Source organism: Anabrus simplex, chromosome 8 (assembly GCF_040414725.1).
Source record: "Anabrus simplex isolate iqAnaSimp1 chromosome 8, ASM4041472v1, whole genome shotgun sequence".
Classification (NCBI taxonomy): Eukaryota; Metazoa; Arthropoda; class Insecta; order Orthoptera; family Tettigoniidae; genus Anabrus; species Anabrus simplex.
The window spans coordinates 246,224,199-246,248,505 of NC_090272.1; the positions used below are offsets into that span (position 1 = coordinate 246,224,199).

Genomic DNA, 24,307 nt, shown 5'->3' on the forward strand with positions numbered 1-24,307 from the left:
TGGTTATGGATGATTTGGGTACTATGGTTTCTGTTTCTTGTTCCCTCTCCTGCCTTCATTCTCCTTCTGAGTTACCTGATTATCGAGTATATTGTGTTGTGTAGAAGAGTTGATCGTTGTGGGTGAATTCTGTCCGTCAAGCTGTCTCATAATCCATCATTGCTTTCCTCCGTGTATCCTCCGTCATTTCTGTTCGGTATCGTGATTTCCTCCTGATTCGTAGGTTCCGGTTGGTCAAATTATGTAAGGTGTGGAAGAATGCTAAGTTATTACATGAAAAAAAAAAAAAAAAACTGTGAAAAACTATTTGATAATGGTCTTCGACCTAGTAATTGGGTGTTAGATGCCCTGGTTAGATTAATTATATGCTATTTGATTTCTCTGTAGTCAAATTTTACCAAAGTTTAATACTGGATTCCATGACCCACCTTAAATATTCAAATAATTATCTTGTGTGCTCTCATATTTTATTATCCATATTATTTCTGGAGTACCTTTCGGTAAAGTCATGTTCCCGTTATCATGTAAATGAGATTTGTTCTAATAATCCATATTGGTGGATTTTTACTTCTATTTAACATAACCTCAATCGCCAAGTTGTGTTTAATGACATATTATCTTCCACATGAGGAAGGAAAGGTAAAATCATTATTAGGATTCTGTAATGTTTCAAATGTCAATACCAGTAATGATAAATTAACTGAAGACATGTTACGTCTCACTTGTTTCCGAATTTTAAGTAACATTGGAGAAATATTCTCCCGTCATAGTAAGTAATAGTGCTTATTATTGACCCTCATTATTTTCTAACAACTTATTGAAAAAGGGATCTTGGGAATCCAGTTCGTAATTAATATTTCCTAACAGTGGTAGGTCCATTTTGGTCCCTTATAGTCTATAGAATAGTCCTGGCCTTCGCTGTTGGCTTCTGGATATGTTGCAGCTAGATGGACGTCCAATTAACATCATCTAAGCTGAAGAAGCAATCGAAGATTGGAGATGCTATTGCTTGAACTCATCATGAACTCCTGCGGTATACTAAGGGTATTAACAACAGCATTGGCACTGTGATGGCGGTACTGGCCATATCTTCATCGCGGAACTGTGCCTTCTACCAGGTTGACATACCATTTGGAACTGGTGATGACGTAAAGTAAGATGCATGCTTCAGTATTATTTTCTGGTTGGTGACTGTTCTCCACTTATTATTCTTACATCTCATGGACATTTATCTTGAAAAATTTCATCTCTCGCATCACTTATGTGAAATAATCTCCTTATTTCAAGACAGTGTTTGGAACGTTATCTAGAAAACTGAATTTTCTCAACTCTACATTCTGATATACCATGTCAGTTCTCTATTCTCACCCTCCTTCGAGTTTTGCAGGAGGAGAATGTGACAGTATTAAAGAACTTGGATTTCTTTGGTAAATAATTTGAGATTGGTGTAATTTGAATTGAAACGAGTGTGCATTCCGACGCACTCTGTTGGCATACCTCGTTAATAAAGGATCGCCCAGTTGGTGGCGCTCCACGCGGCTGCCAGTCGGTACTCCGACAATGAGACAAACAGTTAACCCCTCAGCGTCGCAGCCATTTAAAGAGCTTCCTACCCTGCGGCCGGATGAGATTTCAACTACGCGCGACTGAAATACATTGATTCACTCACAACATTACTACAAGTATAAGAGTAGCCCGATATTCACGAAATTTGAAATTCCTTATGACAGAACTAAGTACGTGCAGATAATTACATAATTGTTTCACATTTCCTTAGTAATTTAGTTCCGTGTGATAGAGTTCGAAGCATTCTTCGAGACAGGGACCCAAGTCACACTCCTGGCAGCAGTACACTGATGTCTTCTTTTCTTAGTGTTTTTAACACACGATACAACGTCTCTGAGGTTTGGATTTCTCACTGTTCGGTGCTAATTTCCTGATAAAATGTCTTTTCTGCAACCTTGGAACTGTATTATCTGATGCGCGCCAGCCTTGAATTTTTCTTTCCCCGCCCGAGCGAGCGTATTTTGTAAACAAACCTTTCACAAGCTGCTCCGATAAGGTACCCCTAATTGCTCAATATTTGTCTCGGTGACATGTGTATATATTATTAGAGAATTTAGGAATCATAATTCACTGTTGAAAACTTCCCTTTGACCTGTATAATTATCTATAGTCTCGTACACGAAATTTCCAAGTACTGTTTCCTCCTCATCGTCGCTCTCATCAATTACCACTGCCACATCATCTATTTCATTATCAGTGCTGCTAATACTGTCACTACTGCTTCCGACTAAACGTTCATCTGAATTATAAAATATTCCAAGCACGTTTCTGTCAGTCAAACCACGGCTGAGCGCGGCGCGCCACACGGACTGATAAAGCTGCAGCGAGACGAAAAGCAGCAGGACGAAACTGAATGAGAGGAATAACACTTACTGTATGCGAAACAAACCAACTCGATACATATTTCAGATGAAAGGTCGAGACGCAGTCTTTCAAGCGAGATATATACCACGAACAACTGGCTCTCGTATCGTATGACAGAAAGCAGCACTTGCTGATGCCTACCAAGAGCACTCGTGGAGAGTTACGAAAATATTACGAGCTGAGAAATAAAGACAAATGTAATAAATAAACCGCATTCCCAATGTACAAATAGAGCAAAGAATATCACGCGAAAAGACAAACTTCTCAGATCATCATTTCTTTATTTTCTTCTGTGAGAAAGAATGAAGCAAACAGACTTTTAAAAAAAAGCAGAAATTAGTGCTCAGACTTACTTGACAAATAATTAACCTTGCAAAAACAACTACATTATAACGATTTTCAATTCTTATTTACAACACTGATAAACCTGAAAATGTCTTCTTGGAAACAAAACAATTTGCATATCAGTAACTACAAAACTCTTCGCGCTATAGTCGTAAATGTGTAACCCTGTATGGGTCTATACGACGTATAGAGGTCGGCGGCTACGGAAGAAAAGAGGGTCTATACCACGTATAGAGGTCGGCGCTGAGGGGTTAAATATATTTAATAATCGGACAAGTGACTAATGACCGTTGTAGTGAAGCAAGATGTTTTCTGAATTGGAAGCAAATTGATTTGTGTGTCAGAAAATGATTTCTGGAAGAGAGGATTTTAATCCCGGATAGGAACCCTTATGGGTTTCAACTTTTCAAGATGTATTCTTCAAGTCTGCAATAGCCACTATTTGATTTACTGAGGATATTTATTTTTCTTTTAGGGCAAATCAGTTTTTCACGCGCCCATATGGTAACCTAGTGATCAAATTTTTATTTCTAGTTAAGTAGGATGGTACACTGAACCTCAAGATATAGATATGTAACTCTTTAGGATGCTGAAAATCTAAATCAAATGTGGATCTGATTCTGGTAGCCGTATGATTGGCAAATGAACTGCACCTGTTATTCAAATTATCCTGGTTAAACTCCTTAACATGGAAAAAAGATAATCTAAATTAGTAATCATCCCTTCTAGTAAATTTTCAAGACTATATTATGGTTCTAATCCGTGGTTAAGGTTGATTCAAGCTGTTATGTGAACGTCGCGTTCCGAGTGTAGGCCTAAAATTTTAATACAGCATTTCGAGGCATTCTTCTCTAATGTAAACGAAACCTCAAAATTATTAGTGGTCGTAAGGCTAGATTTCTCTAAGATTATTGCCTTGCCTATTATTATGGCTGGTTGGCCGGTTTCGTGTTTGTTGATGATGAATTTTTTGCCCTCTCTGTTGTGGAGAGAGAGAGAGAGAGAGATGACTGTCTTGAATGTCACAGATGGTTGGAATTGTGCTTGATTACTTGGTCATTTTATTCTGCTTCCTAATCTGTTAAATGTGCATCCTATTTATTGAATTTCTTGTGCTAGTCATTTTGTTGGTATTGCCAGTTGATTGTACATGTCAAGTACCTAATTTCCTTTTTTTTTTTTCCTACTGTATTCCCTGGCTAGTTCCGGATACTGTTTACACTTCAATAATAATTTATTGTGATAATAATAAGTGATTAAGATATAGTTAAGGTTGTTCTGAGGTACCTCAACCTTGTTTTAATTTTATCTTGATCTAAGAAATATTTCAACAATATTTAATTGGTTTCACCATATTAATTTATTGACAAGGCATTTCTTCATTTACTTAGTAAAATTTAAACTGCTTCTGTAGGTATAAATGCATTAATTAAAAACTTTTAACCTTAATGGTGTGGCTCATTTCACATGACATGGTAAGGAGGATTAAAGCTATAGGTAAGAGTTTGTTCCTGGCCTTTTGGTGATTCTACTCTTGGAGTGGGCTTCTCCCTTCCACTTGAATTCTGTCATCGGTAAGTATTAAGTATTGTTCTGTGACAATGGCGATGTATCATAAGTTAATTAGCCCCATTTGAGAAGTTTCAGTGCAATAATTGATACGAGATTGTTGATTGGAATAATCACAACAGTCCACCAACACGAATTTGGAAATGACAAAACCTGGAGCTCTGCACAGTTTCGTATACAGTCCATTTGTCCACATATTTTCAACACATTTCCATTGCCTCAGTAACGGGTATTACCACCTACAGCTGTGATTCAAGCAGGTATTCACAGGATGTAATCATGTACGTTCTCTTGTGGGATGAGCTCCTGTTCTGCCTGGAGCGCGGCCTGAGGTTAAGCCAGTGTGTTAGGAGAACAACACCTAGCACGTATCCCAAGCATGCTCTATCGGCTTTAGGTCGGGACTACAAGCAGGCCACACCATGTGCTCAATTCGGACTTCATCCAGGTACTCATGTACACAAACGGCAAGGTGTGGATGAACATTGTCATGCATCAGGATTAAGTTCTAGCCGATGACAGGTGCAAAAGGCACACGTAATCAACTAAAATCTCCTCAATGTATCGATGGGCCGTCAGACTTCCATTCTCGATAAACACAAACATCACAGAGCCTCCACCGGACAGTGTCCTTGCAGAGGAAGTTCAGGGTGAATAACATTCCCTGGACCTTCTCCATACTCTCTCCCTTCTATCCGGTGCCCTCAAACAGAATCTGGATTCATCCATGAACAGCAGCGAGTTCCACTGCTCCACAGTCCAGTTTCGATGGGCGTTGGTAAATTGCACCCGAGAGGCATGGTGCTCACGTGTAAGCAGAGGCCCTGCGGCGGGCCTCTTGGACTTTAAATCCGCTCCATACAAACTCAATGATGTTCGCGCCCCGTACTCGCTGCAAACAATTCCTGGCCAGGAACAAAACGTGCCCATAACGTCTGTTACATGGCGTATACTGCGCCCACCCTCCACTAATGCTACGACCTTTGCTGCGTTTTCAGGTGAAAGAGCCATTAAGACATGACTTAGAAGCGAGATTAACTGCTGTAGGCAAGCCGTTATGTCCACAAAAATAAGTGACAAGAGAAATTACAGCAATAAACCTTAAAACAGCTGTTTGTAGTTATTCTTGTCAAAAGGCGGGAAACAAAAGTATCGGTGTTGTGATTATCATGATCAACAATGTTTATTTATATATTTTTTTTTTTTGCTTTACGTCACAACGACACAGATAGGTCTTATGGCGACGATGGCACAGGAAAGGACTAGGAGTGGGAAGGAAGCGGCCGTGGCCTTAATTAAGGTACAGCCCCAGCATTTGCCTGGTGTGAAAATGAGAAACCACGGAAAACCATCTTGAGGGCTGCCGATAGTGGGGTTCGAACCTACTATCTCCCGAATACTGGATACTGGCCGCACTTAAGCGACTGCAGCTGTCGAGCTTGGTAAATGGGGTAATTATCTAACGATACATTGCTATATTGTTGTAGTCATAACATTTAATTTATACAAGGTTACCATTGGACTAACATTAAATTTTGTCTGAAATACGTTGTGTTTTGCCGGTGAGTGTTATGTGTTTTCCCACAAGCAATCTTATTCAACATACCCCTGTGGATGGGGGGGGTAGAATAATGCCCACAGTATCCCCTGCCTGTAGTAAGAGACGACTAATAGGGGCCTCAGGGGCTCTGAACTTTGAAGCGTGGGTTGGCAACTACAGGGTCCTTACCTGAGTCTTGGCATTGCTTCCACTTACTTGCGCCAGGCTCCTCACTTTCATCTATCCTATTTGACTTCCCTTGGTCAACTCTTGTTCTTTTCCGACTCCCGCGTTATTAGGTATCGAGGCCACAATCTAGCCATGTTAATCTTTCAAGTTTTTATTTCCTAATTACTAGTTCAACTTGCCCTCGACAGTTACTGTGGTTTCTCCCTTTTAGTATAATTTTAATGTACAGTTTTTGTACTTTTCTATGATATTAGCAAGCATCCAGGTATTTTAAAGGTGTAATCTATATCTTATTTCAAGTGACCAATATTTTATCTGAACAGTAAAACAAAACAATACCTTATCGTAATCTATTTCCCCTTTCAAGCTGTAAAATTATGGTAATTCTGAAGGGAGTGCTTTCATTTTTAAACTGACATTCTGTTCCGCTACATGTCAGCTGTTTCCTTTGTAATGGACACGGTCCTTATTTTCCCTCTGTCTTTATTGTTCGTATTGGTGTGGTTGTTATGTTTAACGTTTAATATATTTGCGATAATGGTTGTTATTTCTGGGTTGATTTACCTCGCTCTCTGTTTTCTCTGTAACAGCCTTATGCAAGAAAAATAATGTTATTAAAGTGGTTGGCTTCAAGATTACCTCAGTTCATTGATTTCAACCCTCTTTAAACATGTTATTTTTTGGAACTATCCTAAAAACCTTTTGCATCAATTTATTTATTTGCTAATTAGTTTAATATCTTCAAAGCACTGGTAACTAACATACTGTTTAGGCAGAGTATTTTTAACCTATAACCTAACTCAAGGTATTGATTTTTTTTGTTTTCCTATTATCAATAAGATTATTAATTATAATTATTTGACATCAATTTATCCATCATCATCATCCTTCCAAGTATTGGGCCATGTGACCCGTTACGGTCTTGCATTTTACTTTTTGCAAGACTTGAAAGCAATCAAATGTCCTCCCGACGGGTTGCTAGCCTGAAGGAAGTAAGACCATTGGTGGGGCTGCCACCTCTCAGCTAATGGACTAGCTGAAATCACAGCATTTCCTCCATAATGGATGTAACGGTTATACCGCCGTGACTCTGTCAACAGGGCTGGGAACAGGTTTTTTCATCTCGGGAAGGTGAGGTTGGCCTTTGGGCAGGAGAGGTTATGTCATAATCATCATTATCATCCTTCCAAGTACTGGGCCATGTGGCCTGTTACGGTCTTGCATTTTCTTTCCATCGCTTCATTGGACGTCCTATAGATCTCTGTCCTCTTGGTTGATAGCGTAGGATCTCCTTTGGTAGTCTTCCAGATTCCATCCTTTGAACATGACGTTTCCAGTTTTCTTGGTAATCATAGATGTAATTGATTATCCATCCCATCAATATGTATATTAACAATACTAGGAGTTTCTTTTAATTAAAATATTATATTTGAGTAAATGTAAATTTGAGTTATTATTCGGTAGATTTTGGGAAACTAGTTACTTTCAGACCATATTATTTCAGTATTTAAGTTAACCTTGCATCCTGTCCTCTTGCGCACGTGTTCCACAGAATTCTGTAGTGAACTTGTTCTTCTAGCAAGAGAGCAATTTTAAGGTAAGTGTTGTAATGCTGTATCTTGTTCAGTGTGCTAATCTTTACTGATGATTGTTTGCGTGTCATTTTCTGTTACCGCGTGCCCCGTCCAGATCAAAACTTAGCAACCTATGTTATGGCAAGCTCTTCCAATAATTATTTTTTTTATTTTTTGCTAGGGGCTTTACGTCGCACCGACACAGATAGGTCTTATGGCGACGATGGGACAGGAAAGGCCTAGGAGTTGGAAGGAAGCGGCCGTGGCCTTAATTAAGGTACAGCCCCAGCATTTGCCTGGTGTGAAAATGGGAAACCACGGAAAACCATTTTCAGGGCTGGCGATAGTGGGATTCGAACCTACTATCTCCCGGATGCAAGCTCACAGCCGCACGCCTCTACGCGCACGGCCATCTCGCCCGGTCTTCCAATAATTAAATTCTACTTGTTTACTATGGTTGCAATGGCACAGCAACTGAAGATAAATGGGTTGAGATTTTCAGTGTTATGGAAAACATTATGGGAAAACAATGAATATTGTGTGTCTTGTGACTTTTGTTTTGATGATTTCAGGAGCTAATGCAGCAATAGAGAGAGAGTATGTGGTCAGATGGAAAGAACAGGCTCAATGTCGAAACTGTTAAAGCTATGATCATGACCAAGACACATTTCGTGAACATTAGAACATCCAAATCTTTTGAAGGAAATTTAAAACTCTCTAAAGGCATCGGATGTGAACAGTAGTGATATTTTTTGAAATGTTTATAATATGTTTGAGAATTGCAATATACCAATTCATGTGTTGGTAAATACAGCGGTTTGAAATTAAATATCGAATCATTACCCAATTACAGGATTTGCTTTCTCGATAGACAATGCACGTGACATTCCTGAGTATCCTTTTCTTCTCTTCATTTTCAAAATCTGGTCCACCCTAATATAAAGTAAACATAAAAACTAGATTCTATGTAATATACCGTAAGTGTTAATGTAAAGAAACAAGGTCGATCACAACACACACAATCTATCAGACTCTGACAATGTAGATATAAGTACTAGCCAATAAGAAAAGAGAACTATGCTCTACAGCTGATAGCTGATTTAAAATGGCTGCTTGTGGCCAGTTCAAAGAGGTTATGTACAATCACTTTTTTTAAACTTTCCTTCACAATTTAATTAATGTTACCTCTACTACAGTGGTAACACCAAACAAGGCACAAACACACTTAAAAGGGGAAGGTAAGAGCACAATACACAATATAAAAAACACTACACACTCGGAAAAACAGTAGCTGGCATTACGCGGATCTCCAACAAAACATGTACGTAAATATCAGTACGGTCAACTAGTGAACAATAGACCGGGAAGGTGAAAAGGCTGGGAACCTACCAAAGGCATGGACATGGCTTAGATAGCGGATTCCGAAAATAAATCACCGTGATCCTTGGATTTGAAAAATATTATTTACAAAATAATTTTACAAATACATTCCAAATACAATTCCAAGTTACGAGCTATAAGTTCAGTGATATACATAGCTTATTTCGTAGCAGTGTAAATTCAAATTTCAAATCAACTATACATCTAGTTACCAATGCAGTTGTCATACCTGCCAACTTTTAGAAACCAAAAATAGGAAGATTTTTTAATTCTTGGATTTCATCACATATATTCCACCAAGGTCTACGTGAAAAAAGGTCAGGATAAAAGGCATACTTGTCTACAGTTACGATGCGAATTCACCATTAAATTTAAAATCTTAAACTAAGAAAACATAAAAATGGTTACAAGAAAATGTACCTAATCACTCTCATTTATGACATTAACATACGAATAATATTTGTCACACCGACACGCGCAACAAAATGCATAATACCGTATATTCTCGCGTAATTAACGCACTTTTTCGACGAAAAATACAGGCGAAAACTTCGGATGTGATTCAAGGAAATCGGATATTTACAAATTATTTACAATTCATTTACATTTAAAAGATACTTGTACATCAAATATAATCCAAACACAATTGGTTCAACCCATTTGCAGTTATCGTCATTTGGCGTAAAATTCCGGCGTGAGATTTTTTCTGAAAAGTCAAATAGGGTACATCAGATAAGTTAGACACGTGGGTTTGAAGTACCGACACTGCAAAACATTCTTCCCATTACGAGCTGACAATACGACCTGAATGACATACCGGCAAAAGAAAACCTGTCCAACACGAGAAGGGCCGGGCATCGATGGAGGGACCCTGCTACATTATCCCAAACCGTTCGTATCCAATCTTGTACGAATGACGTGTCCATCCACCTTTTTTCTTGAATACGAACGTGGATCACTCGCGGAAATTTTGCTTTAGGCATTGTTTTTCGTTTTAGAACAATGTAAGCTGCAAGCTTTCTGCCATCAGCTGTTACAGCAAGCATTGCAGTACATTGTTTTTTTGCTTCCGGTAGCGCGTGCGATAACACTGTACGCTCCTTTCTTATCAATTGTTCGACTTAATGGTATATGGAAACTGATCGTCTGACCTGCGGTTCCTATAAGGGAGATAAAATATTCCTTCACTTTACGCTTCTCAATCACAAAGCACTGAAAATGGTTAAAATCATTCGTCACTTTTTGGCATAATGTTGTTCTTCGAAGAGAAAGTCCATTTCTCTTCATAAAATTAATTCAGCCTCGGCTAACCTTCAAATACGAGACAATGATTCCACGTGCCGCGGCCATTTCTCATTCTTTAAAATGCAGCATTTTGTGAGAAACGGCTTATCCAACACTGCGTAACAAAATCATATAGTTAAGCAGATAATCCTCTACTTGCGGAAACTTGCCGCTTTTTGGTCCGCGAAATGCTTTGCGAGACTTGTTGGCCGCTTGAAGTGCACTTCTGTTACCGCGGTAGCGCATGTTTCATTTGCACACTGAAAAATTGCTGCCCGCTGCTCTATTCACTATGTTTCGGCGTAACTGATCACCGCAAGTTCGTATGATGCAGTATTAATCGAGTACTGTGGACTGACAAACAATTTTGAGATCACATTATGTCCCGTACGCGAAACACTCGTAAAACTAGTGCAGTGGGATTTCCTGCCGGCTAATACAGCACGTTGCCTGTATTTGGAATGCCCGTTTTCGCAATAGGAAGCCTGCTACCTGAGTAGTTGGCATCTTTATTTCAAAACGCATCCGGAGCTGAGTGATGGATCTTCAAAGTTGTGGGTGCGTCGAATTCCACTTTGGACCCAAAAATATTGGGATGTGTAAATTATTGAAGGGCGTTGATTACGGTTCGCGGGAAAATACGGTAGTTTCCTTCAATAGCCGGTAAAATGTACAGAAATTTATAGGCATCTCTGAGCACTTGGAGATAACGTTTGTCATATTTTTTGGCCATAACGAGAAAAGAAAATACCAGAAACGGACATAGAAATGCAAGGAAAAACACGTGGCCTACAACTCCGACGAAACTACGCACAGAATGGATGTTAACAGCGCGCGAACAACACAATAACAAACTCATTCTTTCGTCCCGATTATCTGAGTCGTTAGCGCGCGCTAGCCTCTTGCTTGCAGGACGATTGCCGCCCCGAATCCCCAGCTGTATAAAGCGCACACGCTGCTGTGGTGAGCGGGAAACACGATACACGAAGGCGACGGACGAAACACTCACAAAATAAAGCATCAAATACGCTTGAAAATTAGGTTTCGTAAATTACACAAGCACATAAGAATTTATCCTTTATTCTAGGGGAAGAGTATTGGCCGTACTAGAGATATTAGTCAAAAATCGGAAGAAGTAAAAATAAATCGGAAAATCGGAAGACGAGTTAAAAACCGGAAAGTTTCCGGGTAAATCGGAAGGGTTGGCAGGTATGCAGTTGTACAATGCAAATTTACAGTGATGTGAAAAAAGGTTATCCAAAATCTAGCGTACCTCAAGTGATACAGAACTACAATCTACATATTTTAGTGAAACAAGAAATAGGAATGCCTCGGAAACGAACAGGTAAGCCCAGCTGAAAAACTAAGGCGTCATTAGTAACTAATTTGGTGAATCTAGGCGAGGTTAGGGCAGACTCCTGTATGAAAAGCAAATCAGAACATTACGGAAATTTTAGCAGGAACGGAATTCAAGAGTGCTTACCCGAGGAGAGTGCCATCCCGGAAACCGGGACACGTCAACCAGATAGGCGGCTTGCAGACAGATAGACCAAGACTGACAGAATTCAGGATGAAGAATTAATTCAAACACTGCCTCGCTCACTATATATAGGAATTTCCGGCCTTGGAGGCAGCCAATCAGCGTGCACGAGTTCTCTATCGCCACCTAGACTCACCAATCACAACCTTACTTTCGATCGCGAACTTTGACTAACATTCTAGAATGCGCCTGATCGCGAATGTCGTATTTCCAGAACAGTCAGAAATATTTTCTAGAATACATTACCCACAAAACAACACACCCTGTTCCATAATTCATGTGACTTTCTGGATCCTTCCAGGAAATATAGAACAAAATTCTACTATTTACAAATGCACGTCACCAATCTTACACAGTACAGGTTAAGTCATAAATAATAAAACATCACATCGTATTTTACAAATAAGGTCTGAAAAAAAAACACTTTCCACTTGCACTACATAGTTCACTTGTGACAATTAACATGAAATTTATGCTCGTGCGTTAACCTTCAACACTGTATCTTAGTATTATCTGTATTCTTCTCATACAAGCAGGGATGAGTCTGATGAACTGCGTGTGAATGCCTATGTCTCAATAACTTTTCACAATGAATTATCCTCACGAGAATTCAAGAACAGCTCGACCAAGAACTTGTAGAGTATTAGAGGGGATTTCGACCTGGAAGAAGTTGTCCTGACCAAATCATTAGTCTTAAGTGGACTATGAACCATCAAAGAATGAGAAACAAAATGCTATTTACCACTTTTGTTGACTTAAAGAAAGCATATGACAGTATTCATCATGAGTCATTACTTAAAACCCTTAAAGAATTTGTGTTACACCAGAAACTCATTAATCTCGTTGGTGTTACCCTCAAGAACACTACAGCAAAAGTTAAATTTCGAGGAGAGTTGTCTGAATCATTTGAAATCCGGACTGGACTTCGACAGGGGGATGCTCTCTCACCAATACTGTTTAAATGTGCATTGGAGAAAGTTGTGCAAGAATGGTCTAAGAAATGTCACCCAAACATCAAGATTTAAAAAATTTCAAACTCAATTGTCTAGCATTTGCAGATGACCTTGCGATACTTGCAAGTAGTGTGGAAGAGGCTAAACTCCAAATTGAAGAATTAGAACAAATAGCAGCAAAAATTGGGTTACAAATCTCCTTTGAAAAGACGGAAATGATGCCATCCTTCAAAGTGGAAACATCACCTATCAAACTGACTAATAACAAACAAATTAAGGTTGTTAATAAATTTAAATATCTTGGAGAGATTATAACTTGGAACTTAAAAGAGAAAATAACAGTTGAAAATAGAATTACCAAATTAAAACAAGCTCAACACATCACTTGGCCAACATACAAGAAGAAATATCTCTCGATAAATGCAAAATTTAAACACTACAACTCCGTTATTAAGCCTGAAGCAACCTATGCTAGTGAAACCTTATTCAATTTGAATACGAAATCAACTACAGATAAATTACAGAAAATAGATAGACGAATCATTAGAACAATTCTAAACAAAAAACAGCAAGTAGATGGACAATGGCGATTACTACCTAATGAAGTTGTATACCAGGAGACTGAGTCTATACAAGATACAATGCGGAAAAGAAGAGTTGCTTTTTTTTCTGTCACATATCACAACTACTCAGAGACTAGGATACTCAAACATTTATTCAACTACTTTTGCAATAGTAAAACTAAAAATCACTGGTTCAAAGAAGTCCAAGAAAATTTAAATGAATTAGGCTTGACAATTTAACAAATTGAAAACAGAGAAGAGAAGAGGATCCTGAGAAATAACGACTTAAACTGAAGACCTATATGCGCAAACAGTACAACATAACTGACGAAGAACGGGCAGCCAGTTCAGAGAGAATGAAACGTTTCTGGGAACAAAAGAAGAAATATCAACCAAATTTGTAACCAATATTCATAAGACTTGACTGTATATAGATTGATTTCAGTGCTCCAATGTGGGCGTAAAATAAATTTTAAAAAATGACAACATAATAACATGCAAGGAAAACACAAAAAGTGTTGACATTAATATTGTTCATTATTGTTCCGTAGAATCACAATAATTCAAGGGTTCCACCTTTTCAATACAATATATGTTGTACAAGATTGTTATTTTACAACATGGTTTATTTGTGGTAGGCCTACCGGTTTTCACTTTTTTTTTTGAGTCACCATCAGTCTATATTACAAACTTTTCACTAATGAAGGAAAAGCATGTTGAACTTACACGAACGCAGGTCTGCTCACGGCCAAAGCTTTCCCTAAAATCCATGAGGCCGATGTCCCTATCCGCCCGATTATCAATTACAGACCTAACCCACTATATAAACTAGCCAAAACCATTCAAAAATTCCTTAAGAAAAACTACACATTTTTGTCGAATAAATCTGTCAAAAATACCATTGAGTTGATTAAGAAATTAGAAAACTTTGAAATTCAATTACACCATTTCATTCACTCATTCGATATTACCAATATGTACCCCAGTATTATTACCAAAACACTGTTCCCCATTATCCGAAGGAATCTCAACACATACAGTGGCCTAAGTAAACTTGAGATCCAGGATTTTATGACTATTAAAATTAGCAGTCAATAACAATTTTTCCACTTTTGACAACAACATATATCAACAAGATGGCTCGGCAATTGGGTCACCGGCCTCGGGGATTTTAGCGGAAATATACCTAGTCTTTTTAGAATATTCTGCAATTGACAATTGTTAACCTACTTTTTTTGGGCAGGTATGTTGATGATACTAGATGAGAGAACCATTAATGCACCCTCCACTCTTATTAACCCCATATCAAATTCACCTTGGAATCTGAATGCAATAAATATTCTAGATATTACAATAAGGAGGCTCCCAACCTCTTTATCATACAAAATATACAGAAAGCCCACACAAACAGCTACCACCATTAGACAAGATTCTTCACACCCACATACACATAAGTGCACCACCATGCTTTTAAAATACCATTATCTAAAGAAAATTTAAATAAAGAATTGAATATCATCAGTTCCATTGGCAGATTCAACGGATACAACAACGCTTTTATAGAAAGAATAATTAATAAATTTAAACACCGACCAAATACAACACTAATAAAAGAAAGATCCAACCCTGCCGTTTATTCTACTTTTACTTTCAGTGAAGATGTATATAGCATCGTGAATATTTTAAAGAAACACAATACCAATACAAGATATCAGAATCATTCCGTATTGACGGTTTTCACTTTACAATGGCGAAAAATGAGAGTATCCTCCTATTCAATACATCATATATTCCGTCATTAGACGTCATTAGGCGTCATTAGACGGAATATATGATGTATTGAATAGGAGGATACTCTCATTTCTCGCCATTGTAAAGTAAACACAATACCAAGATATCCTTTCAAACCAGTAACAGGAATATGGAAATAGTACATAACTTTAAGTCAGTAAACAAAACTAACATCTTTTCAAGGACAGGCGTCTACCATTTCAAATGCAATAACTGAAAATCTTCATACATTGGGCAGACCAGACGCAACTTTAAAACTAGGTATATGGAACATGTCAATGCGAACAAATACAATAGATTTTCAGCAACAGGTATACATATTCATGACGAAAAACACAGTTTTACTACTATAGACCAGGACATAGAAATTCTTAGGACCTTAGCAAAAGGACCTCTTCTTGATGCCACTGAAAACTGTTTTAATTCACCTTGACCAGTTTTTTAAATCCCAACTTAAACCTAAATGAATTTTTGGAAAAATCAAATATCTTCTTCAACTCTCTTATCAAGGTCTTTAAAAGCATCAAGTTTTCAAACAAACGTTCAATACTTTACGCAATAGACAACACCCTCTTACGCCACATACCCCCACGGCACCGCCCTCCCGACCCGCCTTAAACACCTCCCCGTTACCCCCACGTTCCAAAAGCCCCTTCCCATCCTTCTTCCCACTCATACCACCGCTCTGTCCTAGCACACCACACGCTTCAGTCTCTTATCTCCTCTCTACAAGTTAAGCTACATGGCACGCTAAACAAGGTGAGCCTCATAAAATTCATACTATATTCGATAATAACTTGTCTTGCCCCCCATTTTAAGCCTTCTACATACTCAACTAGTTTTCCTTTTTTTCTTTACGCTTCATAATCCACATTGAACTGGGAAAATCTTGGTCCAGCACTTTTACAAAGGACCTACATGTACATAATTCTCCATCATGTGACGTGCCAGCATAAAGCAGACTTAAAAACTTCGTCGAACAACTGTGAACAAAAATTGCTTTCAAGACTCATTTCACCATGTCAGCAAGATATTTCTACCAGAGGAGATAGATTTTAATGTGTTTATCAAGTTTTAACTAACATATAACCATAATCTCAACATTAGAATGTGTGATATCATCAAGTTTACACAAGACTCACCTCTAAAGAGGTATAAACATCACTACCTATTTTAACGACAACTTTTACTTTTAAGTGTGCATATTTGGCACATACTATATATCATTGCATGTATACTGTCATGCACTTACATATTTTGTTTTTGTCATCTTGCTCAGTAGTAATATAGGCTGATGATGAATCAAAAAATGAGTCGAAACCGGTACCATAAATAAACCATGTTGTAAAATAACAATCTTGTACAACGTATATCGTATTGAAAAGGTGGAACTCTTGAATTCCCTTTTGCTATTGTGATTAATACTGTACAGAAGTGGAAGGTCAACAGTTGAACCCATTTCATTCTGAGACAGATCATGGAAAAGAGCTGGAAATATGAGAAGGACTTTTATAGATTTAGAAAAGGCATATGACAGAACAAAAGTTTGGAAAAGTCTGACACATAGAGGAATTGGCAAGGAACTAATAACAATGATAAAAGCAATATACGATAACGGTTACAACTGTGTGAAGACAACAGTGGGTAAAACAGAATGGTTAGGTTGTCATAACGGTGATGGATGGCATCACAAAGGCAGCAAGAGAAGATTTATAAAGGGGGAAAAAATGAATGTAATTATGTTTGCGGATGATGATGTGATCTCTGGGGAGAAGATGAGGAGGTACAACAACAGCTGAATGTACAGAATAGAAGGACTGATCAATACGGACTGAGGATCAACATGGAGAAGAGCATGACAATAGTGATGTGCAGAGGAAGTAAAGAGGAACTGGAAATGGTAGAACACTTCAAATACTTGGGAAGTGAACTGACTGGATATGGAAATTAATAGAAGGATACAACTGGAAAGTGTCTTTTACGACCACATATGGAGAATAATATAGAATGAAGGCTAAAGGGATAAGAAGCAGAAACCTGGACAAAGAGAGATGAGAGTAGAGTATGGTGCAGAAGACAAAGAGGAATAGAGTGAGAAATGAAGATGTGCCAAAAGAGCTAAATGACAAACTGGAACAGAACAGATCGAGATTGTTTGGATATGTCAAGTGGATGAAAAAAAAGGCTGCCAAGACAAGGACTGGAAAAGGCGGATGACAGAAGGAGTGGACGAAGAAGACTAAGATTACGATGGATGAACAATGTGAAGAACAGCATAGGACAACAGAACCTGGACTGGAACACAGTGTTGGAGGAGGAATGGTAGAGAGACGGGACGAAGTGGAGAGGAACCATTTTTTCCCCCTCATGATGCCAGCTGGAAAGGGGGAAATGATGACGAAGGTCATGAACAGATTCCACAAATATTTTCAAGATTGTTGTTGACCCACTTGGCATCAAGGGAAAATTACCTAGAAATGGTGTATCTGGCAAATATTTGTGTTCTAACATATATTTCTCAACAAACGGAACATTAATCAAAATTAGCCCATTCAAGTCACAATAAATGGCCACATCCTTCTTTCTTCGATTTTGGCCATCTAAGGACCATGGAAAGTTGTTTTTTTCTTTACGTCGCATCGACACAGATATGTCTTATGGCGACAATGGGCTAGGAAAGGCCTAGGAATTGGAAGGAAGCGGCCGTGGCCTTAATTAAGGTACAGCCCCGGCATTTGCCTGGTGTGAAAATGGGAAACCAGGGGCTCGAACCCACTATCTCCCGATTACTGGATACTGGCCGCACTTAAGCGACTGCAGCTATCGAGCTTGGTACCATGGAAAGTAACCCTGTGCATTCATCTTAATCCTTCTTTTCTTGACTTCCAATAGTTCTTCATCCTTTCACTTTGCTGTTTCCTCCTCTCTTGTGTCCTGATATTATTACCTTTCCTCTTTTCCTTCTCCTGGAAACCCTTGAAATTTTGTATCAACCTTCTGAAAGTTGTTGTGTCTTGTATTACATCGTCAGTTATTCCAATCTCTGTCATATCTTTTTTTACTCCTTGAATCCACTGGTTGCAATTCTTGCTCTTGTAAACATGGTTAAACACTCGTTTTGTCAATCTACTGTGACCTCTTCTTTATTATGTCTAACAGCTTTCATTTTCTTCATCCTTGTATAGATCTTTATTTCTCCTATGTCTAAACTCTCCTCAGTGTTCCCCAAATTTTCTTCAATATTTTCCTTTCTTTTCTTTTTTTTTTTTTTTTTTCCTCTATCTCTTCTATTTTACCAGCTTTCATAGAGAACATGCATTCTGTGGCATACAGACTCTCTGGTTTGATTACTGTGTTGTAGTTTTCCTTGAGAGATTCTTCCTATCTTTCGTGAGTTGGTATGCTAGTTCTAGTTTTCTTGCTTTTGATGGCCACATTGTTGACTCTGAAATAAGATTTAATTTGCATACCAGTGATTTGAGCATACCTGTCAGACAGAAATATGCATAAAACACTAACTAATGAAGATAACTCACTCAAATTTTGCATTCACGCCATTGAAAGTTACGACTTACCCAAACTTCATTCCTTGAATTAAAGAGCAGATCCGTGTACTCTAAAACATCGCAACTTTGCACGGTGGATGGACTCTATAAATTTTTTGTAAGTATTTCTGAAACACCGCTGTATCCACGGATTACCGTCTTTATTCTCCAATTTCCAATCACTAAGGTTCTTTTGTGTCACCGGCCACATGTGTTTGGATGGACCTGGCGCAGCACTTTCTTCAATGTTCTGCGTACTTGAGCAACTTTAACTGTTGCTATCACTACCCTCAAACTCTGATTCATTTTTCAAAATGTCATTATTGCCAAAACTGCTACCTAAAACACTGTCTACATGTGCTTTCAACCTTGCATCGCCATTACCATTATATCGGTTCTACTGCATAATACCAATGAAGATAAACTGTTATTCAACAATCCCATTGTCACAAAGAAATACACACAGCATTAATTACCAAAAGTACCTTACAGTGTGCATTGTGAGAACTTATACTGCAAAGGGAATACGAAGATAAGTGAGACACTGCGTCAAAACACCACGCACGACCACAGCTCATCAAATTATGAGAATGGGTTAACATTTCAATGCATAAATGGTGTTCTATATCTCCAAGGGCTTAAAATATCACCACAAAACCAACATGTGAAGAATAGGAACGTGTTGGTGCAAAACACATAAAAGAAGTTTTACTGTAATGATCATCATATCGCTTGACAGGCTTACATACTAGTAATGAGTTGTAATCTAGTTTGCTCACCTCTGTGTTTAATGTTTCAATCATGAGTTCAGCACATTTCTCAATGATCCCTTCCAGCTGAAACAGAGTGGCTGCTGCAAGAGTAGAGACAACTTCTCTAGGCTCCAGAACAATCTCATCCTGATAGAGAGAGCCTAATACTGTCGATAAAGCTGCAGACAAACAATAAGACATGATCAGACAGGAGTGGTTCAACTGAAAATGGAAAAGGATCATTTGGTATGCCTATATGGATCTCAGCAGAAACAAGGCATCTGGAACTGATTACAACCCATCAGACGTGATTGCAGTACTGGAAAAAACAGAAATGACCTGGCTATGTGAGATGTGCAAGACAGGCCAAATACCAGCCAAAGTACGACCCAACAAGTGCAAAGACTGCTGCATCTCAAGCATGCAATATCTTAACAAGGATTATTTACAGAAGAATTGAACGACAGATGGACAATGAATTGGGGGAGGACCAGTTTGGTTTTCAAAAGAACGTCGCTTTTACGAGGCAATTCTACTCCGACGGTTCATATTAGAATATCGAAAAAAAGACAAAACCACGTGTACACCATTTGTAGATTTACAAAAGGCTTTGGATTATGCAGACTAGACTAAGCTTTTTGACATTCTTAAGAGGATTAGAATTAAGAACAGGGAATGAAGAGTCATTTATAATCTGTATGTAAACAAACTGCAGTGATTGGAGTAGAGGGATACAAAAAGAAGCCAGTGAGGAAGGGGTGTAAGTCCATCTCCCCTATTTTGTAATGCATAAATAGAGCAGGCCATGAAGAAAATCAAGGAGGAATCTGAAAAAAGGAGACACTGTTCATGGATTGGAAATATGAACTCTCAGATTTGTTGATAAAGTAATCACCAGAAGATTTGGAGTTGTACGATGGAAATAATACAATTTCAAAAATAGAGTACAATACGAAAATCTAAAACAAAAGCACTGGAAGGGGCAGTTAAAGAAAGCAAAGAAAGCTTCATGAGAAAAAAAAGTTTACTCACCACAAACATAAACACACATGTCTGGAACACTGACAATAACTGATACAGAAAGAAAGAGAAACACGGTGTTCTAGAACAACAGAGAGAGACCAAACGATTTGTATGACAAACAGATAAAGAAGGATGTAGGTTGACAGTTATGTAACAATGAAGAGACTGGCCCAGTGAACTGTTTCATACATCTTTCACTAACATTATTAGTTAGAAACCAATAACATTAACTAGTAATATCATAGTATTATGTTTCACAGAATTATTAGCTATTAATATTAGTAATTAGTTTATGAGTCAAAATTATTAGTAGACATTCGTAATAATATTAATAAATTGTTTCATAGACAACATGGCTAATAAAAGTTACTCATATTACTGGGATTATTTCCATGAATGTATTCTGACTCATAATCCATATTATTAATGTAACCAAAGTGAGTGATATTTTAATACTTTGGCACTAAATCGTGAAGATCAGTGAAATGATCAATTCTGACTCAAATAGTGATGAGGAATGAGTATTGGTATTCACCATTCAATAAGTGCTACGCCAAAAACAGCCTGTACTGGTAGGTAACAAACACATGAATTTAGGTTAGATTACAGAACTTTTGAGTTTTAATTTTATTTTTTATGTAGCACCGACACAGCAAGGTATTATGGCAAAGATGGGATAGGAAAGGCCTAGGAACAAGAAGGAAGCGGCCATGGCTTTAATTAAGGTACAGCCCCATCATTTGCCTGGTGTGAAAATGGGAAACCATGGAAAACCATTGTGTCCGGCGGTGAGAATTTTGTAACGTGGATGGGATTTTTTAATTCTTGTCATTATGCTAAAAATTTTGTGAAACTGCCATTGAAAAAACTAAGGGACTCTCAGACATCTTCGAAGAAGTCAATTAAATATTTGTGTTCTTTTTTTGTTGTTGTGAATTTATGTAGAAATATTAATAAGAATTTCTAGAACTCACAGGAGAGACAGTTGATTATATTTATTTAATCATTATGAGTGTTGGAAGAAATTGTATTTTGGTATTGGAGATCTCCAGCAGTGTGTTTGTTGTAACCAACCTTTTGTATCACACTGTATTTGCCACGTGGAGGCTTCGATCACGAAATCGCTGAGTTTTGCAATCGAAACATCTAGAATGCACATATAAGGTAATGTATTTTTATTGGTTGGAATAACAACCATTTTCTTTGGCGAAAATTTTGGATCGAATTGTACTAAGCTTCCCTGATTGGCTGTTTGCGGTTTTCTCTATTTCTGGCCTTTGGCTCCTCGGTAGGAGCAGGGCTCTGGTCTGCATCTTTGGTTTTCGTACGTCCTCACGGTCGGACACACCTTGAGGGTAGTCCGACAGCGGCTCCAGTCACCTCAGGGTAAGCCCGTTTTCTTTTCTCGAATGTTAAATTAATATGTAAATTTATTTGTTTCGGAGTTCACCTTAGACCCTGGTTTTCGCAGTTTTGTTTTGTAATGCCTTAGCTCGTCAGCTAGGCATATCCTTTGTTTTGGAGGCAGTTCCCTTTTATTAACCTTTTGTGTAATGTAAAATTTAATTTTCCATCCGGAGTTGCCTCTCGTGGTCCAGTATCAATTTAGTGTATGCCTGTGGAGCTATGCGTCTCTCGCTGATGCGTATTAGGAGAGGACAGCAACTCTAAAGGCCTCTGCATTAAATCTTAAGTTCCGTTATCATTTTCTTTGTAAACTGTTGGTAATAATCTGTAAAGCTCTTTTTCTATTTGCCTTGTAAGATGGTTGTAATTATGTTTATATTCCCTGTTAAATTTTCCTTGTGTGCCTAAGTTATGCTCACCTTCTTAAATGTAATCATATATTTTATTTCAATTTTGGTTTTCTGAAGAATCATCGACAGGAACCTCATGGTTCGATCCATCTTGTTTCTTTATTGATCATGTTTATTTTATAATTGCTGTTATCCAACTATATTTCAATTTCTTGTTTTGTTAGTAAATGTAAACTGAAGGGTAAATGCTGTCACGTCTTATTCCCGACAACGTCCTCTTAGGGTTCCCGGCCCGCTTTCAATATCCTTTCTCTAGTTGTCATGTTGGTAATCCTGCATATCTTTGTCTCTGGCCAAGTGTATGTTTTTGAAATTTGAGATGTTTTTATTGGTGTGTTATCGGCTGACGTATGTCCCTGCAGGTTTGTTATTTTGATTATTACTTTATTACTTTGTTTTATACGTGTTAAAATTCATGTGACCAGCTTCCCAGGGGCGGGGGCTGACAACTACATTCACGGCTTTCAACAGTGGGGTTCGAACCCACTATCTCCCGGATGCCAGCTCACAGCAGTGCGCCCGCCCATTAACCACACGGCCAACTCACCCGGTTTTTTTAGTATTTGCTTGATAGGATTGGCAATAGAATGTTCCATTGCAAGGAATGAAGCATAACCTCAAAACAGCAGCTTCACACTGCACTCCACGGGTTGGTAGTGATACACAGTATCATTGTGTTTCTCGTACAGTTCTGCTCGGAGACTCCAGCTATCCTTTAAAATCTTGGCTTATACCACCAGTAAATCAAGATGGTGGTGGTGATGATTATTGTTTTAAGAGCAAGTACAACTAGGCAACCATGTTCTATATAACACTAATGAGATAGAAAAATGAAAGGGATCCAACACTTCAAAAAATGAAGGTATCGACCAAAGAAAGAGAAGGACCACAAAGAGCGTGAAAATGAAAGACTCCCTAGCTAGGCCTCTCAACCTAATACCGTCAGTGCCGGGGAAAAAAACCAAGAGTTGAACAAGGGAGGTCGGACTGGATAGATAAAAGTGAGCAGCCTGGCACAAGAAAGTGGAAGTAATGACAGGACTTAGTTCAGGGCCCATGGTCACCAACCCATGCTCCCAAGTTGAGATCCCCTGGGGCCCCTTTTAGTTGCCTCTTACAATGGGCAGGGTATACCGTGGGTGTTATTCTACTGCCGCTACCCACAGGGGGTAGTAAACCAGGATTTTGCTAGTCTATCTCCACAGAGATTTTTAAGAGCACATAAAATTAAAAAGTACAAAGAACGAGAATGGTTACAGTGTGCAAAAGGCTGCAAATAGTTGACGCTTTAACTCAATCACTTTCCGCAAAATAACTTTCTTCTTTCACATTATTTTCACTTCTCTTATCCATTCTCATATGTATCAAAGTCACAACAATGAAAATATCAAGGGAGCCTATCGAACAGCCGGTTGTAGTTAAGCACTAGCCTACTGCTAGGAACAAACACAAATCAAGAACATATGCAACAGACCAATTCTAACCTCCATTTGTATCAGCTGACTAATGAACGAATATTATGAGTGGAGATATTTTATTAGTCATGTGTAAATCTTTATGAAACAGAATGTGATTAACTAATATTTATTTTTATGACTTCTAATCATCATCGCCATCATGAATTCCTTCCAGCGAGCCAGGTGGGATGTTTACAAACGATGTGTCTCCATTTATTACGGTCCTGGTATGCTTCTTTTCTCTCTACTGCATCCCATGTTTCTCCTCTCTTCTCTAGGTCTTCTCTTATCTGATCTAACCAACTTCTTCTAGGCGTCCAATTGGTCTTTGTCCCAGAACTATCTTTTCACGATACTTACTTGGTGCTCGAGTCTCTTCCCTCCACTTACCGTGTCCTAGGCACTTCCGCCTTTCTTCCATGGTCAGGCTGACCTGCAAGTCTCTTCGTATCTGATCATTCCTAATTCTGTCCTCCCTTGTTTTCTGTACAGCTGATCTAAGCATGCAGTTGACTTACTTCTCTTATGTATGATGCAACTCTCCAGATGATATGT

General features: G+C 38.4%; 1 protein-coding gene across 1 annotated transcript in view; it reads right to left on the reverse strand.

Annotated features, from left to right (window-relative positions):
* Window positions 1-24,307, reverse strand: part of gcl (germ cell-less) — a 320,949-nt gene that overhangs the window by 249,019 nt on the left and 47,623 nt on the right. Inside the window, exon 4 of the mRNA XM_067152237.2 lies at window positions 19,483-19,634. Coding sequence (XP_067008338.1) covers window positions 19,483-19,634 — 152 coding nt within the window. The remainder of the gene's footprint in view (window positions 1-19,482; window positions 19,635-24,307) is intronic.